At 35.6% G+C, this 20,528-nt stretch overlaps 1 protein-coding gene across 2 annotated transcripts in view; it reads left to right on the forward strand.

The window, feature by feature from the left end:
* UPF2 (UPF2 regulator of nonsense mediated mRNA decay) overlaps positions 1-20,528 on the forward strand; it is a 138,648-nt gene that overhangs the window by 59,390 nt on the left and 58,730 nt on the right. For both annotated transcript variants that reach the window (XM_049885059.1, XM_049885061.1), the window contains exons 9-11: positions 4,812-4,920; positions 11,476-11,589; positions 13,914-14,030. In XM_049885059.1, the coding sequence (XP_049741016.1) occupies positions 4,812-4,920; positions 11,476-11,589; positions 13,914-14,030 (340 nt within the window). The remainder of the gene's footprint in view (positions 1-4,811; positions 4,921-11,475; positions 11,590-13,913; positions 14,031-20,528) is intronic.

Below are 20,528 nucleotides of genomic sequence, written 5' to 3' on the forward strand. Positions count from 1 at the left end.
TTTCTAGGCATTTTGAGCACAGAGATAAAATTGATAGGTTTCAACAGTCAAATTCCTTAGATTTTAAAGAGAAAAAGAAATCTAGATGTTTCTTTCAGAGAATTGATTGATTAGGAGACAAAAACCTGTAAGAATTCTTTCCCCCCACTTCCCCTGACAAAAGCGTGTGTGTTTCTGAATTCTTCTTACTTACTTAGAATTAGTGAATGGATATTTACAATTTGATGATAATTAACTGCTGGTAGTATACTTAAATGTATGACTTAGGGGACCTTGAAAATATAAACAAGTTTTTGTTATTGTTCAAGGAAAAAAAGTGTAAGTGGTTTACTCAACTAAGTTAGTAAAAATAATTATTCTTAGAGTTCCGGTTTTAAAAGAAAGATCTAAGCTTACTTTCTAACTGCTTTTCAGAAAAGTCAAGTAAGATGAAATGTATATCTAGCTCAAATTTTAACACGATTTGTTCTTTGCGTTAATCAAATTTTTTATTTTGTGCATTAATAACTTTAATGTGATTGATATAACACATAACACTTAATTCCCTTTTGGGCTCACATTCTTAGGAAGGCAGAAAAGCACGCTGAAGCAAGACTAACATTGAACAAGCATTTAATTTATTTTATTACCTTATTTACAACATAAGGGTTCTTTGTGGAATATGAATGAACAGACAATCACGGTAACTTGAAGATTTAGCGCAGGGTGACATTTAATTTCAACTATCCATTTAATTGTAAAAGATGTAATAGAAAAAGAAGAATTTTGGAAGCTTCTTAGTTTGAGAAGGATTCGGTCAGTTTTACAGGGGTAGAGGATTCTAAGAAAATGGAGTCTTTAACTTTACTTCTGTGTGGCCAATTCTAAAAGAAACAAAACCCAGGATAACTGACTACCAGGAAAGCCCTAAAAACCTAGGTTCTCCTCTGGAATCCTTCAACCTTTTTTTTTTTTTTTTTTATCCTATTAGAGCCGAAAGCATGGACCTTAATTGTTAGCTCACTGATCTGTGCCTGAAGAGATAGCTTAGACTGCATTACTTTAAAATGGGTAGCTGTACCTGCCTTTGTTTTGGAGCTGGGAGAAAGTTTCGAAGTAGATTGGGCTAATTGGAAGAAGAATTAAAAAATTAAGCAAAGTGATGAGCAAACAAATGAAAGGGAAATGACATAACTTGCTTAAAACTTTTTGATGCTAAGTGTTATAATCTCAAACTTTATTGAAAAAGACAACCAAGAATAAAATTAGTTTTAAAAATTCAAGAGCTGGTTCTTAGAAAAATCCAAATAGAGAAATATCTAGAAAATATAAAGGAAAAGAACCTAATAAAAGTTTAAGAAATGAGCCAGATCATATGTAGAAATATTTGAAAATCTCAGTGAAACAGATAATTTGGGGCGGGGGGGACTCCAAAATTGAGTCAAGACAAAATACAATACCCCCACAGACCAGTGATCATGGAAGACAATAAAATAGATCAAGACTGGATAGCTTTATTGAGTTCTTTCAGTCTTTCATGGAACAAATAATTTCTCTGCTGTATCATCTGTTCCAGAGCATAGAGAAGGGTAGAAAACTCCCATTTTATAGTATGAAAAAGTAGGTGAAATTGAACAAGAGTAAGAAAGCTGAAAGTATTGACCAGTCCCACTTTTGAATGTAGGTACAGAAATTCTAAGTAATACACTAGCAGATCATATTTATAGTATATTAAAAATAAAGAGTCCAGCATGATCTAAGAAGATTGATCTTAGGAATGGAAGGATACTTTAAAATAGGAAAGCTGTATTAATATATGTCATGTCAGTAGGAAAAATAAGAAACCATAGGATTATTCCATAAATTGCTTAAAAGATATTTGATAAACCACCTTTTGTTAGAAAAACATAAAATTTAATCTTATTTTAAAATATAGTGATGCTTCCTTAATATGGTAAAGAATATTTTAGACTAAAAGCTAGTAATATGCTTAATAGTGAGATACAGAGATTTTCATTTATCCAACACATATATTGAGCACCTCCTATGTTGTAGTCACCGTTTTAGGTGCTAGTAAATAGTAAGGTACCTTCAACGGGAGACTCCCATTCTAGTGAGGAGGAGTGACAAACAAGATAATAAACATGAGTAAATTATACAATGTGTTAGAAGGCAGTAAATTGTGTTTAAAAAATAGGGCAGGGTAAAGGGAATGAAAAAGGTTGGAATGGAGTGGTTTGCATTTTAAATAGTATATTCAGAATAGGTCTGATTGAGGGGGTGAGCCACAACTTGACTTTAGTGAGGGAATAAGCAATATGGGTATTTGGGTAAAGAGTCTTCCAGCTAAAGAAAACAGATAGTGCAAAGGCTCTGAGGAGAGAGCTTGCCTAATGTGTTAAGGATTAGTGAGGGGCCAGTGTGACTGGAGCAGAGAGAGAGTAGTAAGAGATGAGGTCAGATCAGTTTATGAAGTCACAGAAGTATTTTTTGAGATAGAATTAGAACCTGGTTCTCCAGACTCATAGTGTACTGCTCTTTGTTATCCCATGATCGCAACTCTTATATCTTAGTTTTTTGTCTGCTCTTCAGTCATGGCAATAAAGAGCTTTAGAATCTAGGATAGAATCCTATATTTGAATTTGGCAGTTTATTATGAATAGAAAAAAATGAAGTATTTTTTCAAAATGGCTATTAAAAAAACAAAGACCCTAGTACTCTAATTAAAATTAGAAAATACATTTGATACTAGTATAAATCTATTATGCAAGAAAATTAAAGGTTCATTTGTTTCAGGCAAGTGAATAGACATCAAGAAAATTATTACGTATTTGTGTGAATAACTTACAAAAAACCTGCTGCCGTCAAGTAACTTTATACGACCAAAAAAAAAAAAAACACCAAACCCTTTGCCGTTGAGTCGATTCCGACTCATAGCAACTCTATAGAACAGAGTAGAACTGCCCCATATACTTTCCAAGGAGTGCCTGGTGGATTCGAACTGCCATGGTTTTGGTTAACAGCCATAGCTCTTACCCTCTATGCTACCAGGGTTTCCAACTTAAAAGAATATCTCATTTTTGTAATATCATCAAGGAGTGATGTAACACACATACATGCATTTTTCTGTGTGGCAGAAGCTTAACCTTCAATTGATAAAAGGCTTAAAATCTTTTTAAGTGAACGTTTAAAATGATGTAAAGTTAAATGTTTTGATTCAAATCTTTATATAATGGGTTGTACTTTTTGATGTTTCTTTAAAGGAGGATATGATTCATTAAAAAAAAAAAAAGTTACTGAGGTACTACTATAAAGCCACTGTCTTCTTTACTTCCCTAAGCATTTATTCTCTTATTTGTGAAATGATGATTATTATATCCACCTCATAGGATGGTTATAAGGATTAACAAGTTAAATAATGTATATAAAAATCCTAAGACAGGGCCTGGCACATGAGTAAGTACTAAATAAATGATGAGTGTTTTTTAGAAATTATAATGACTGAAGAGGAATACAAAGTTTTTGAGGCTCTTAGGTTTGAATTTAATCAATTTCATTCCTTTAACTCCACCTTTCAAGATTATTTTTTCCATGTGTGTTCCTTCCTCTGTCTGAGGCTTTCATCTGTCCATTACCCAGTTGTAAGCTTTTCATGATATGCAGACTTTGTCCTGATGAGCAAATCATTTTCATGTATTATACTGTAATACGATGATACATTCAGAGATAATTTAGACTTGTAGGATTATTTGTCTCCCTTCTAGACGGCTTCAGGCTATCTCGTGTCTAATTTTTATGGTTTTCTTCTTCACCGTCAGCTTCCATTACTGGCTACTATTAGTATAGCAGCTTTTACCTCACTACTTATAATCTTCCACATCTCATCTGCAGAGTGTGAAATCATTGGGTATTCAAGTTTTATAAATAATGTCTGTAGCAAGAATGGAAAATAAATTTCGGCTTGTATGTTGATTCTGATTAGTAATAGCTGCTTGGGGTGCTGTGTTACGCATGATTCTGGAGCTGCATCCAAGTTTGGTGGAAACAGTGCTGTGATACGGAAGGGGGGTGGCAGCATGAGTGCGCGAGTGCCACGTGTTTGCCATTTATTGTCCAAACTAAGAATAAATAGGCACTGTATGAAAATCTGGGTGGGTTCTACTGAGTACGATATATAAGTCAGTGTGTGGCTATCATGGTATTATTTTGGATGCCTTTTTGAGCCCGCCCTGGTGGCGCAGTGGCTGCTGACAAAAAGGTCAGCAGTTTGGATCCACCAGCCGCTTCACTCCTATGGGGCAGTTCTGCTCTGTCCTGTAGGGTCACTATGAGTTAGAACCAACTTGATGGCACCTAACAACAACAGATACCTTTTGGTGATTGGTTACCCCTTTTCAGTTATTGAGCTTTCTAGATAACTTAGCCCTGGATGAATGAAGGACATGGTTTGAAAGGATTTTGTTTTGCGTTATTTAAGTTGCTGTTAGTAAGATACACAGTTACTCAGCAGTTATGTTGTTAAAAATTTTAGTCATGTCAAAACATTGTTTTCTTCACTTAGTGTTTCATATTTTATCAAAATTACATACTCAGTGAAATTGCGGATGTGCAATAAATACACTGAATGGAAAATACCAGATTATTAATAAACTTTCACAATGCAAATTATACTTACTATGCTTCATTATGATGGCAAGAAATAGGCATGTATGTATGATTATCACTTTTCGTAATCATTTAACGTATGACTATATCTGAGAAAGTTTAAATTTGAAAATGAATTATTTCTGGTATGTCTTTCCTTTTACACATATCACATATAACTTTTGCAGGTTGGATTTGCTACCATTTTATGCAAGATTGGTTGCTACTTTGCATCCCTGCATGTCTGATGTAGCAGAGGATCTTTGTTCCATGCTGAGGGGGGATTTCAGATTTCATGTATGTATTTAAGCATTTATTTTGTGATATATGTATACACTTATTAAGTTGAGTGAGGATTCTTTAGTTTAAGAACATGATTATTTTGTTGGTAAGCATATTTTTGAAATTTGATAGTGGTGTAACAGTTCAGAATTTACAGAATTCTAAATGTTTTAAATGTAAATTTACTCAACAAAGTTTAAAATTGATGTTATATTCTATCTTGGAGGTGAGCTGCCCCTGCTGCCCTGTTCCTCCATTGTAGTTATTGGCACTTTTTGTAAAGTATTGTATGAGATCGAGACAGCCAGCGGCTTTATTGGTGTTCCCAGAAGACACATAAGATTGGCCATGATTAGTCAGGGCACAGCGCCACCCATAGGATACCTGTTTACATGTTGAGGTCCAAATGATGTGGGCCATGAGAGGTTCCATAATGCTCTAATCTCAGTGAATGCAGTTGTAGCCTATGTTTTATTGACATATTCTTACCTTAATTTTTATTTTGGTATTGGTGACGTCTTTAAAGAGCATCCTGGTAAAAACCAGGGGCCTGTTATTAGACAACTTCTCTTCCTTTTCAGTTCTGGGAATCTTGGCAGACTGTATGTTAGTGGTTCTCCCAAAACCCGTGTTACCCCATCACCTTGCGGAGGTGATAGAGCTTCAGATGAAGGCTTGAGTAAGGGTAAAATGATACCAGTAGAGGTGACTGAAAGTGGGCGTTAATGGACTTTGGAAAGACATGAAGTTCATTCAAGTGTTTATGTTACCCAGTAGAAAAATTATGTTTAAAATATTTAGCTTTATTACTAAGTCATTTGGAATGCAAATACAGTCAAGAAAAGTTTTTGAGGCTCAATACACACTTTATGTACTCACTATGTACAAAGCAGTAGTATTGCTGAGCACTCAGAAAAGAACAGAGACAATTTCTGTGGCAGGGACTCTAACGATATAGGTGGGGAGACAAGGCATAAAAGCTCAAAAAAGTAAGAGTGAAATAAAAATGTAAACCCCAAATGTAATAGGTATTCTGAGGAAATGGCGTGATTAAACGCCAAATGAATTGCTAGAGATCGAGTGCTTTGAATTCAGAAGAAGGAGAGAGCCTCTGTGAGGTGGAATGATCTACACATTTCAGTAGGTGCATTTGTTGTTATTAAATTTGAGGTTAATATTTTTTCCGTCAGCTTTTCTTAACTATGTCCTAGGTTTTCACAGATAATATTAAGCAAGGAAAGGTTTTATGTTTTAAAAAGTTGGGAAACACTGAGATCAATAAAGTTGAACAGTTTTGATTTGTTTTAAGAATTTTTAAAGCTTTAGTAGGTTTAATTTGTACTCTGAATCTTCTGGGGGGAGTTGAGTGTGTTATTCCCCAAAGAATACACTTTAGTAAATGCTGCTAGCCAGTGACATATGCATCAAAAGTCATGATATTTTTGTTGATATATTTAATTCCATCATATAAACGAGTGACTCTTTTATTAGTAGGCAGTATGACTTTGTTATATGAGTTATATGCATACACTCCTCAACCAACTCCAAAAGTAAGTAAAAAACAAGTTATCGGACCAGCCATAATGAGTGCTTTGGGTAAAAAACTTAAAATTAAGGATGCTTCTTCCATTAGTACTTTGTTCTTTACCCCCCACCTCTTTTGAAAATTGGGGTGGAAGTTGGGGGGAATTAGCATTTTTGTTATTCCTGTACAATGTTTCATTAAAACTGGAAGAATATCAGAATTCTAGGAGTATATTTTGGGAACCACTTCTCTCGGGGGAGAGAAGAAAGGGAACTTGAGGTAATTCATTACCTTCTGCTTCTTCCAGGATCTGTCCTTTACACACCCAAATCTTTATAGCCTTTGCCAACTACTTTCTTTTAGGCCATAAATATACTCAACACCCTCCTATTCTTAAATGAAATGAAAATAAAATAACGACAAAAATCTTTCCTCAACTATTTCCCTACCCCCCAAACCATCCCCTTTTATTTCCTCCTTGTTCATGTTTTTTAGAGTGTTCTCGAGTCTACTCCTGACGTCACCCTTTGATTCACTATCATGGCGCCCTGGCAGACATCACCAGTGCCCCCCTAACTTCCTGTGTTAGTTGATTTCCCTGCAGATGCTAAACTGCTGGACTCTCCTACTTTTTAGGAACCAATCATCCTGGCTCTACCACATGCTGACATTGTAAATTTGGTCCAATTGCTTAAGTGCTCTAAACCTCAGTTTCCTTTCCTATTAAACGGGGATAATAATTATACCTTTTTAAATAGGATTGTTGTTAAGAATTAAATGCATGCAAAATCTTTCACACAGGACCTGAGAGTAAATAACATTGTAATAATAATTATCCCTTCTATTTTTTTTATACTACCACTCTCTGCTGGTACTTATAACTACTGATCTCAGTCTCTTTCATTCCCTTTTTTTGTACCTCAATTTGTATGCTGGGATTTCCTGGACTTTCTGTCTTCACCCTTCTTTTTCATGGAACACATTCTACCTGGACTTCAATGAACATCTACTTCCCAACAACTCCAAGACCGCTCTCTTGGTACTTAGAAAGTTCTCGTGTACTTTTAGATAACTATGTCCAAAAATTAAACTCAATTTTTTTTTTCCTCGAAAATGTCTTTGTCCTCCACTTCCACTTCTGTCTTCTCTCTGTAAATATATACTATCATATTTTCTGATCACTGAGAGAAGTGCCTTTCTCTCTGCCCCTCTGACGTTCAGGAGCTAGTGTTCAACAGATTCTACCTACACTGCCTTCTAGAACACCCCTCAGATCTAGCATCTCCTCTCCACACCTCCGACCACTGACTTGTATGTGGCTTGTTAACCAGGCTTCCCTGTCTCTGCCTTCTGTCTGGCTCCATTGTAGTCAATGCCACAATCTGATCATATGTGCTCACTGCTTAAGAGCCTCAGCTGAGAAACAGCTGGCTGACGAAACTTCACTGGTAGTCAAAGAGATTCTAATTAAAACAGTAGATTGGCTAATTTGACTGACAGATTAGTAAAGGAAACAGCAATGAGAAACCAGCGTTCTCAAATACTCTGCAGGTAGGATTTTGGAGAAGCAATTTTGCAGTATGTTTCAAGCTCCTTAGAAGTGGTCATACATTGAACAACTCTGAGAATCTGTCCTAAGTAAATAATCCTGTATGCTAAAAAGCTTTATTCACATCAGAACTGTAATAAGGAAGAACTGAAAATAATCTAAAAGCCCAACAGCAGATTAACAAAATGGTCATATACTCACAATGCTGAAATGATACAGTGCCATTGGAGACAGCATTTATGAAGAAGTTTTCGTATCATGGAGAAAATGTTTATGTTTAAAAATATATATATACATATATGTAAAATCTTACGTATGTTTACAGTTATGTTGTAATGCTTCTAAAGTAAAGGATAGAAAAGAATTACCCATCAACATGCTAACAGTGGCTCTCTTTTGATAGTACAGGGAATATTTTTCCTTTCTAGTTTTCTGTGCCGTCCAAATTTTCAATAATGAGCCTACTTCTTAAATAATGGAGGGGATAACTTTTATTTAAATATAAGCAAATCACTCTCACTAACTGACTTAAAAACTAGTGGTCTCTTTTTTGATCAAGCCTCCCAATTAGTTTAAGTAAGTGTCTTAGCAAGGCAAATTTGCTTAATGATAGAATCACTGCCTACTTGGTGTATAGCATATGGTAGGTTTTCAGAAAAGTTTGTTGAAAGATTGAATAAAATTCAGAATGAGCAAATCATGGAGGAACAAAAGTACAATATCTATTTGGGGAACTCAGAGGAGCCAGTTTGATTGGGGCAGAAGGTTCTTTCTAGAGGGGAGTAATGAATGATAGGCCTAGGAAATCTTTACTTTTTATGCATTGACATATAGGAAGAGTTTTTATTAATGCATATGAATTTAGTTATTCTGTTAATCTAAATTTCAGTCATTAATCAATTGTAAATAGAATTTTTGCCAAGGATGATTTTACAAGTAAAATCTTACTAGAGGCAATATTGAGCTAAAAATACATAGAAAATTTAAGTTGTTAATTCATCTGAATTTACTTTTGCAGAAGTGCCTTGCCATGTCTTTGATCACAAGGATGCAATAAATGAGATTGGAAAATACTGAATGAGGAGTCAGAATAAGTTAAAGTCTTTTAAAAGCTTTCAGTTTTGTCATCTGAAAATGAGGGAGTGAGATAAATGATTTATAATACTTATTTCATTTAAAACTATATAATTTTGTCATTTTTGTTAGAAAGCACTACCTTAACCTCTATAATATTCAGGAATAAATGGAGTTATTATATGTGTATACTGTGGGTGATGCAGTATATATGTCTCATGCTTTGAAAATTGTAATGCTTAATAATGTTCAATAGCAGTTTATGAAGAAGGCGTGCATCAAGAATCTCCTAAGGATATTCTTTAATAATCTATATGTGCCTTTCCCAGCCCTTTATATATAGTTTTGAAATACTTTCTTATACTTTTTTGGTTTTTGTATTTCTTTGGTGATAAAAGAAACACATGCTCAGTGTGGGTAATTTGGAAAATTTGTAAAGTAGAAAGAAGACAAAACATGACTGCATCACTTAGAAGCAAGCCTTCTTAATATTTTGGTGTACGTCACTTTTTTTTTTTCCTCTGTAGTTTCACCTCGATGAATTTTTATTGTATGTACAATTTTCTGTTCGTTTTTTCTCGCTGAACTTAAAAGCATTTTGCCGTGTTATTTGAAATCATTCTTAAGCATCGTTTTAGAAATTATGTAATCTTTATCTTGTACATTAATTGCTTAGTATCTAGTGAACTGTAGATATCATCGTTACCATCATCATCATCTTTACCCTTATTTTACCAGCTGGGCAAACAGGCTCAGAGAGGTTACCTGACTTGTCCAAGATGATAGATCCAAAAATAGGCCAAAAAAAGGCCACAACAGTGCAGATGTTCTGATTAGAGGTGCTATATACTTTCTACTGTACTGCAGTACTCACATAATTGTGAAGCGTTTTCATTTATTTGTTCATTTCATAAGCATTTAGTTAGGGTCCGTGTATTAGGGATACAAAAATACAAAGTTGGATAAAACAAATAACAGCTAACATTTATTGAATGCTTACTGGTCCCAAGCACTGTTTTATGTGCTTTATATGTATTAACTCACTTAAAGCTTGCAGTAACCCTGTAAGATAGGTTGTTTTTATCAGCCTCATTTTACAGATAAGGAAACTGAGGCACAATTTTATAACTGGTAAGTGATAGAGCTGAAATTTAAACCCAGAAACTCTAATCCAGGGTCTATACTCTTAATCTGTTCTAGGAATTCACAGAATAAAATAATGAGAGGAGTTTTTCATATGCACTGCTTATAAAACGTACATTTACTTGTGAAAAGGTCTTTATGAAGGTTATACGGTTTTCTGATTTGTAAGGCTAAAACAGACAAGTTTATTCAGTATTAATTTGTTTTATATTACAGACTAAAATCCAGTTCTTTGTAATTTTTTCTATTTGTCTCAAATAACAGGAAAGCTATTTGCATGCTTAAATGATATAATTAAAATAAAGTCCTGTATTGAAGATGAACCTTTGTGATTGTGAAGCAGTTTTATTGGCGCTTAAGATTAAATTCAGTTATAGTGAGCTTCTAGTTTGCTCTTTTTTAAAATGAATAAAGTTTTGTTTAAAAATTATCACTGAAGATCTTAAAGGTGTAAAATACCTTCCTCTGTTTGCTGTGGAAAGTAGGTTCTTAAAAATTAAGATGACAACTTCCGTTTAAATGTTAGATGTCTGGGAATGTAAAAGTTTAGTATTGGACTGTAGGTGTGGTTTTCTGATGCAAATGTAATTCTGAGATTAAATCCAGTTACACTAATCTCCATGAGTCTGTTCACACTGTACTGTTGTAGTGAGATTTTGTTGCATTTGGTATTTCTTGAAATGTGTGCCATAAGTAGAGGATTTATATTTGTAAAAGATTTGAACTTTGACATGCGGCCCTGACTGGAGATTTAAAAAAAAAAAACCCAGTGATTATATTATGTTTTATTATAGTGAATTTATAATAAAAAAACATATAGTATAGATCATAACTATAATATTCCAGCTGAGCTTTGCTAACATTTTTGCTTAAGTGAGCTCTTGGCATTCATTATTTTTAAAGCAGCATTTTCCGAAGTGTGTTCCTTATAATATTAATTTCCTAGGATGTTAATGATTGATAACATTTCAGAAAGGGACTTTTCTCTTGACAAATAAGTTAAACAGGTTTCTTTGAAAGTTCTTTAAGTCTGATAAAATGCATTGTTTCCCCAAATTATTTGACCACTGGAACTATTTTGCAGAGCTTGTCCTGGGACTGGTATTCCATAGACCATATTTTATCTTAACTAACTTAAAATAATATGAATATAGGAAAAAATTAAATTCAATTGATTTTAAATATTTGGAGTGAAATCAAACTTATTAAAATAACACTTATTACAGAGATTTCTAATTGTTAATTATCTGAGCAATGTCTTTCCCTTTTTAATTTGTAGGTACGAAAAAAGGACCAGATCAATATTGAAACAAAGAACAAAACTGTTCGGTTTATTGGAGAACTAACTAAGTTTAAGATGTTCACAAAAAACGATACCTTACACTGTTTAAAGGTTAGTGTTAAATTATTTAAATGAACAATTTAAGTTCTAATGATGAGTGCTAGAAAAAAAAAGGAATACTTAAGAATATATGACTAATTTAAAAGAAGACAAGAAAGAAGTAAAAAGGGACATTAAACAGCTGAGCAAAATAGAAAACAGATGATAAGATGGTAGATACAAATGCAGCTATAGCAGTATTGGAGCTCTGGTGGTGCAGTGGTTAAGAGTTCAGCTGCTAACCAAAAGGCCAGCAGTTCGAATTCACCATCCACTCATTGGAAGCCATTTGGGGTAGTTCCCCTTTATCCTGTTGGGTTGCTATGAGTCGGAATTGACTCAAGGGCAATGGATTTTGGTTTTTGGTATATCAGTAAAAGGACAAAATATTGCAAGTAAAAGTCTTAAGAATATAAGACTTGATTAAAACAGAAAAATCTATGTTATCTATAAGAGAGATATTCTTAAATATAAAGACCAGAAAGGATAAAGTGAAAAGGTGGAAAAAATATACCATGCAAACACTAACCAAAAGAACACTGCTATTAGACAATGTAGACTTTAAGGTATGAAGCATTTTTAGATATAAAGAAGGGTGGTTCAAAATGAGGGAGGGGTCATTTTAACAGGAAACTATCACCTCCTCAGTCAGCATGCATCTAATAATATAGCTTCAAAATGTTACGAAGAAAAAATTGACAGCTGAAGGAAAATTAAACAGATCCACAATCATAGTAAGAGACTTGAAAATACCTTTCTTAGTCACTTGAAATAACAGACAGACAAGATCAATGAGGATATACAGAATCTGAACAACGCAATTAACAACAGCAACAGAATTTACAAGCTTTCCAAATGTACATGTATCATTTACCAACATCAACCATAAAGAAAGTCTCGGCAAAGTTGCAGTTTTAGAAGATTGAAATTATTCAGATTGTTTTCTGTCCACAATGGAATTAAGCTAGAAATCCATAACTAACGGTAACTAATTACATGTGGTAAATCATAAATATGTGTAGGTAGAACAGTTCCTCTAATTTGGAGTTTATCCTTCCTTTGCTAAAGTTCTTTTTCTCTGTAACGTTAGTTTTTTCAGACTGATTTCCTTGGGATATTGATAGGTATATTACACAAAGTTGATCTTATCATCAAATACATTTGAAAAACCCTAAGTTAAACAGGTTTCTTTACTGCATGATTTCTTAAAGTCTTTAAAATACTAATGAAAACCTGGTGGTGTAGTGGTTAAGTGCCATGGCTGCCAACCAAAAGGTTGGCAGTTTGAATCACCAGGTACTGCTTGGAAGCTCTGTGGGACAGTTCTGCTCTGTCCTCGGAGGTTGCTTTGAGTTGGAATCAACTCAATGGCAACAGGTTTGGTTTTTGGTTTTGAAAATACTAATAGTCATTATAAATATTCAAGGGGACAAATTTCCTAAACCATGGAGCATCTCAGGAGACTGTTTCCTACAAACTCTGGACAACATTGTGGGAGGAATTATGAAAGCTTTCTGAATACTGTAATTGAAAGGAAGCATGCCACAAACAATTTAAAAATATTAGTGTATTTGCTGTTGTACATTAAAAATGTACAGGGAGAAAAAGCCTATCTTTGACACAGAAATTCTATATCTGAGAATTCATTTTAAGGAAGTAATCATAAATGTGTTTACAAATTTGACACGATGTTTGTTTATAATATAAAGTAATTGGAAACAATTTGTATGCCCAGTAAATAAAAATTAATTTAGTTGTGAAGTTCATATTATACAATACTATGTACCTTTAAAATCACGCCACAGAAGGATAAGTAGAGACATGTAAAAAATTGTTAAGTTATTAGAAGATATGGTATGTCTTAGTCTATTTTGATTTAGAAAATATGCATAGAGAAAGATTGGAAGGATAAATATGAAAATATTAATGGTAATGTGTTTGTAAATTTCATACCATAAACAAAGAGTACTTTTATAATTGGAGCTTTTAATGTTGTATGAACCAAAGCCAAAAACAAACCATTTGAAAAATGTCAACTGTGTATATTGACATATGTTTAAATACATATCGTCTAATAATAGATATAGAAAAGGCATTGAAATTAGTTTTCATATATCTATCTAAAGGAAAGGCATTAAATTATTAAAGTTTTTAGATAAAAGCTTTATGGTTGAACACAGATGCCCTGTAACGAAGCATGTTCAACTAAGGTAGACTAACTAGGTTTTGCTTTTTATGTTGACATTGTAAAAGTTGTTACAGATATTTATCGTGTTTTTACTCTAAAGAGTTGTAAGTGTTGTCTTTATAGTTTTTAATCATGTTTATTATTTCAGATGCTTTTATCAGACTTTTCTCATCACCATATTGAAATGGCATGTACCCTACTTGAAACATGTGGAAGGTTTCTTTTCAGATCTCCAGAATCTCACCTGAGGACCAGTGTACTTTTGGTAAGAGCTTGAAGTTTGTTTTTTTTTTTTTCAGTATCGTACTGGGTTTGAGGTAAAAGTTCACAAAGCAAATTCGGTTCCCATTTAACAATTTTTATACAGACTGTTCTTTGACATTGGTTACAAGTTTTGTAGCATGTCAGCATTTTCATGATTTCTTTTCTGTTCTGTTTCCATTTATCTATTTTCCTGGCCCCTCCCCCACCCCATCTTTGCTGTTGGGTAAATATTGACCATTTGGTCTCATACAGTTAGTTGTTTAAGGGAGCACATTCCTCATGGGTGATATTACTCATTTTATAAGCCAATCTATTATTTGGCTGAAAGGTGACCTCCGGGAGTAACTTCCATTCCAAGTTAAAAGGGTATCTTAGGGCTGTAGTCTCAGGGGTTCCTTTAATCTCTATCAGTCCAGTAAGTCTGTTTTTTTTTTTTTTTTTACAAATCTGAGTTTTATTCTGCATTTTTCTCCCATTCTATCCAGGACATTTTGTGTCCCTGGTCGGAACGGTTAGTAGTGGTAGCAGGTCACCATCTATTTCTTCTGGTCTCAGGCTAGAAGAGGCTGTGGTTTGTGTGGGTTATTAGTCCTGTGTTATTAGTCCTTTGGTTTCCTTCATTCTCTTTTGCTGCAGATGGGAGCAGACCAATAGTTATATATTAGATGCTGCTTGCAAGCTTTTAATACCCCAGATGCTACTCATCAAATTAGGATGTAGAATGTTATCTTTATGAATTATGTTACGCCAACTGACTGAGTTATACCAAGAGACTATGGTCCCAAGCCCTTTACCCTAGTAAACCAATCCCACGAGGTATTTGGCAATGTCTTGGAGGTCACTGTAACTGTGCCCCCATGGCCTTTATTATATATATGAATATATATGTAGCACACAGAAACACGTATATACATATGCCTACAAATACACCTATACATGCACACTTGTGTATTCACGTGTGCCTTCCTGTATACACGTGAGCTAGAGGTTCTTTATTTACTTCTGAGGTTAACAGTATTGACTAGGACTGGTTATCTTGCTCTACCATATGAATATGAACATTGGAGCTTGATGAGGGCAGTGAGTACCTATTAACGGATTTTAAGCAGGGAGGATAGATGTGATCAGATTTATGTTTTTAGAAAGTTGATGAGTAGATATCTGAGGTGGCTGATACCAGAGCGTAGTGAGAACAGTCAAAGGCTGTTTTAAAGACCTAGGGGGAAAACACTGAAGAAATGGATTGGGGTAGAAATGAGGGAATGGAGAATGATAACTAGGCGTACGAAGAACTTTACAAAGTAGAACTGATGAGACTTAATGGTGAGATAGAAGGGGTGAGGAAGGAGAAAGTGCCCTAAAATAAGTTCCAAAATTTTGACGTGGAGTTCCAGTCACAGGGATAACGGAATATAGCTGGAGGAAAAAATGGTGAGCTTGTTTTGAAGCACATTAATGCTTATGGGATAATCCAGAAGGTATACATGCTTGTTTGGGAACACATATAATCTTTATCTGGTTTGCATTCAAAATTGCTCTTAGCTAAATTAAAATTAATTTGATGTTTGTGTGTATATCTCCATCCTGATTGACCGGGGGAAATGGTTCTAAAGGCATCTAAGTAGCAGGTTGGAATTTATCTAGATTAAAAACTGTATTATGTATGTACAAATATGAAGTTGAAGGATGTGTTATATTCTGTCCACAGAACTTACAGTTTTAGTCATTATCACTAGCCCTGTTAAACATGGAAAAGTTTTCTTTTCTGTTTGGAATACTCAACATTTAATAAATGTTTACAAATCGTGATATAGATGCCAGTGTAGAAAGCAGGCTGTGAGAGATATACTTTAGAAGTACTAGTTGTTGTTGTTAGGTGCTGTCGAGTTGGTTCCGACTCATAGCAACCCCATGCACAACAGAACGAAACACTGCCCGGTCCTGAGCCATCCTTACAATTGTTGTTACCCTTGAGCTCATTGTAGCCACTGTGTAAATCCACCTCATTGAGGATCTTCCTCTGCCAAGCATGATGTCCTTCTCCAGGGATTGATCCCTCCTGACAACATGTCCAAAGTATGTAAGATGCAGTCTCGCCATTCTTACTTCTAAGGAGCATTCTGGTTGTACTTCCAAGACAGATTTGTTCGTTCTTTTGGCAGTCCATGGTATATTCAATATTCTTCGCCAACACCACAATTCAAAGACGTCAACTCTTCTTCGGCCTTCCTTATTCATTATCTGGCTTTCACATGCATATGTTGTGATTGAAAATACCATGGCTTGGGTTAGGCGCACCTTAGTCTTCAGGGTGATATCTTTGCTCTTCAACACTTTGAAGAGGTTCTTTGCAGCAGATTTACCCAATGCAATGCGTCTTTTGATTTCTTGACTGCTGCTTCCATGGCTGTTGATTGTGGATCCAAGTAAAATGAAATCTTTGACAACTTCAATCTTTTCTCCATTAATCAACAATGTTGCTCATTGGTCCAGTTGTGAGGATTTTTGTTTTCTTTATATTGAGGTGCAATCCATACTGAAGGCCGTGGTCTTTGATCTTCGTTAGTAAGTGCTTCAAGTCCTCTTCACTTTCAGCAAGCAAGGTTGTGTCATCTGCATAATGCAGGTTGTAAATGAGTCTTCCTCCAATTCTGATGCCCTGTTCTTCTTCATATAGTCCAGCTTCTCATATTATTTGTTCAGCATACAGATTAAATAGGTATGATGAAAGAATACAACCCTGACACACACCTTTCCTGACTTTAAACCACTCAGTATCCCCTTGTTCTGTCCAAACAACTGCCTCTTGATCTATGTAAATGTTCCTCATGAGCACAATTAAGTGTTCTGGAATTCCTATTCTTTGCAATATTGTCCGTAATTTGTTATGATCCACACAGTCGAATGCCTTGGCATAGTCAGTAATACACAGGTAAACATCCTTCTGGTATTCTCTGCTTTCAGCCAGGATCCATCTGACATCAGCAATGATGGTTCCACGTCCTCTTCTAAAACCGACCTGAATTTCTGGCAGTTCCCTGTCAGTGTACTGCTACAGCCTTTTTTGAATGATCTTCAGTAAAATTTTGCTTGCCTGTGATATTAATGATATAGTTCTGTAATTTCCACATTCGGTTGGATCACCATTCTTGAGAATAGGCATAAATATGGATCTCTTCCAGTCAGTTGGCCGGGAAGCTGTCTTGCATATTTCATGGCATAGACAAGTGAGCACCTCCAGCGCTGCATCTGTTTGTTGAAATACCTCAACTGATACTCCATCAATTTCTGGAGCCTTGTTTTTCGCCAGTGCCTTCAGAGCAGCTTGGATTTCTTCCTTCGGTACCCTCAGTTCCTGATCATATGCCACCTCTTGAAATGGTTGAATATCGACTAATTCTTTTTGGTATAATGACTCTGTGTATTCCTTCCATCTTCTTTTGTTGCTTCCTGAGTCGTTTAATATTTTCCCCATAGACTCCTTCACTATTGTAACTCGAGGCTTGAATTTTTTCTTCAGTTCTTTCAGCTTTAGAAATGCTGAATGCGTTCTTGCCTTTTGGTTTTCCATCTCCAGCTCTTTGCGCATGTCATTATAATACTTTACTTTGTCTTCTCGAGCAGCCCTTTAAAATCTTCTGTTCAGTTTTTTTACTTCATCAATTCTTCCTTTTGCTTTAGCTGATCGATGTTCGAGAGCAAGATTCAGAGTCTCCTCTGACATCCATCTTGGTCTTTTCTTTCTTTCCTGTGTTTTCAATGACCTCTTACTTTCTTCAGGGATGATGTCCTTGATGTCATTCCACAACTCGTCTGGTCTTCGGTTGCTAGCGTTCAGTGCGTCAAATCTGTTCTTCAGATGCTCTCTAAAATTCAGGTGAGATATACTCAAGGTCATATTTTGGCTCTCATGGACTTGCTCTGATTTTCTTCAGCTTTAGTTTGAACTTGCATAAGAGCAATTGATGGTCTGCTCCACAGTCGGCCCCTGGCCTTGTTCTGGCTGATGATATTGAGCCTTTCCATTGTCTTTTTCCACAGATGTAGTCAATTTGATTTCTGTGTGTTCCATCTGGTGAGGTCCATGTGTATAGTCGCTGTTTATGTTGGTGAAAGAAGGTATTAGCCGTGAAGAAGTCGTTGGTCTTGCAAAATTCTGTCATTCAATTCCAGCATTGTTTCTATCACCAAGGCCATATTTTCCAGCTACTGATCCTTCTTTTTTGTTTCCAACTTTCGCATTCCAATTGCCAGTAATTATCAATGCATCTTGATTGCATGTTTGATCAATTTCAGACTGTAGCAGCTGATAAAAATCTTGTATTTCTTCATCTTTGGCCCTAGTGGTTGGTGCATAAATTTGAATAATGGTTGTATTAACTGGTCTTCCTTGTAGGCGTATGGATATTATCCTATCACTGCCAGCGTTGTACTTCAGGATAGATCTTGAAATGTTCTTTTTGACGATGATTGCAACACCATTCCTCTTCGAGTTGTCATTCCCAGCATAGTAGACTATATGATTGTCCGATTCAGAATGGCCAATACCAGTCCATTTCAGCTCACTAATGCCTGCATATTGATGTTTATGCATTCCATTTCATTTTTGATGATTTCCAATTTTCCTAGATTCATACTTTGTACATCTCAGGTTGCGATTATTAATCGATATTTGCAGCTGTTTCTTCTCATTTTGAGTCGTGCCGCATCAGCAAATGAAGGTCCTGAAAGCCTTACTCCATCCACGTCATTAAGGTCGACTCTACTTTGAGGAGGCAGCTCTTCCCCAGTCATCTTTTGATTGTCTTCCAACCTGGGGGGCTCATCTTCCAGCACTATATCAGACAGTGTTCTCTGCTATTCCTAAGGTTTTCACTGGCTAATGCTTTTCAGAAGTAGACTGCCGGGTCCTTCTTCCTAGTCTGTCTTAGTCTGGAAACTCAGCTGAAATCTGTCCTCCATGGGTGACCCTGCTTTTATTTGAATACCAGTGGCTTAGCTTCCAGCATCACAGCAACACAGAAGCCTCCACAGTACAACAAACTGACAGACGTGGGGGAAGTACTAGTAGAAGTGCTAGTAGATAAGTGAAACGATCATGAAACAATTGAACTTATAAATAGCAAAATTTTCACTCAATATTTGGTGGTTCTACATGTATGGAAACATAGTCTGTGGGAAAAATCCACTCTCTTTTTAAAAATTAATTCAGTTTGTTTATGTATTCTGTTAAATATTAATTGCATGCCTCCCATTTGCTAGGTCAGGCACAGTTTTAAGTGCTAGACATTCAACAGTGTAAAAGAGACACTCCTTCCCATTTTTGAACTTACATATACAGTGATTTTTTTTTAAACTTGAAATCATGTCACTATCTGCCATCCCTAGTCCTTGACACCTGCTTGAAGCTCGTTAGTGGTTTCCCTCTTCATGCTTAAAACCCAAAATTGTTACCATGGTCTGTAACACCCTATATTTATCTATTCCCTCACTACCTCTTACACCTTATCTCATGCTGCTCCATGTCAAAACCACAGTACTTGTACTTCCTGTAACATATCATGCTGTCTTTTTCCCCGGGCCTGTCTTCTTTTTTTTTTTTTTAATTTTTATTGTGCTTTAAGTGAAGGTTTACAAATCAACTCAGTCTCTCACATATAAACTTATACACACCTTATTACATACTCCCACTTACTTTCCCTCTAATGAGTCTGCCTGCTTCCTCCTTCCAGACTCTCCTTTCGTGACCGTTTTGCCAGTTTCTAACCCCCTCTACCCTCCCATCTCCACTCCAGATAGGAGATGCCAATATAGTCTCAAGTGTCCACCTGATGCAGGTAGCTCACTCCTCATCAGCATCTCTCTCCAATCCATTGTCCAGTCCAATCCATGTCTGATGAGTTGGCTTCGGGAATGGTTCCTATCCTGCGGGCCTATGTTCTTGCTATTGCTTCTGCCATGAAAGCTGTTCCCTTGGCTCTTCTCAGCCTTTTCTCATTCTTCAGATCATAGCTTAAATGTCACTTTCTCAGAGAAACCTTCCCTAAATCATCCTAACTATATAATTACTATTTAAAAGATTAATAAATACCTATAGCCTGTTGCCATCAAGTTGATTCTGACTCATAGTGACCCATAGGACAGGGTAGAACTGCCCCATAGTGTTTCCAAGGCTGTAATCCTCACATCTTTCTCCCATGGAGTGGCTGGTGGGTTTGACCACCAATCTTTCAGTTAATAGCTGAGAACTTAACCACTGCACCACCAGCATTCCTCAAAAGATTAATAGTTAACTTATTTGTTTTCTTGTTCATTGTCTGTCTTCCCACACCAGACTGTTAGTTTCTTGAAGATAGGAACCATGTATGTTTTGTTCACTGTTGAATTTCTTATACTTGGCATAATGCCTAGCACCTAGTTAACCTGCCCAGTAAAAAAAATTAACCTAGTTAAGTGCCCATAAAATGGTTGTTAAGTGACTGAATAAATTCAGTGACCA

This window comes from Elephas maximus, chromosome 4, assembly GCF_024166365.1.
Source record: "Elephas maximus indicus isolate mEleMax1 chromosome 4, mEleMax1 primary haplotype, whole genome shotgun sequence".
Lineage (NCBI taxonomy): Eukaryota > Metazoa > Chordata > Mammalia > Proboscidea > Elephantidae > Elephas > Elephas maximus.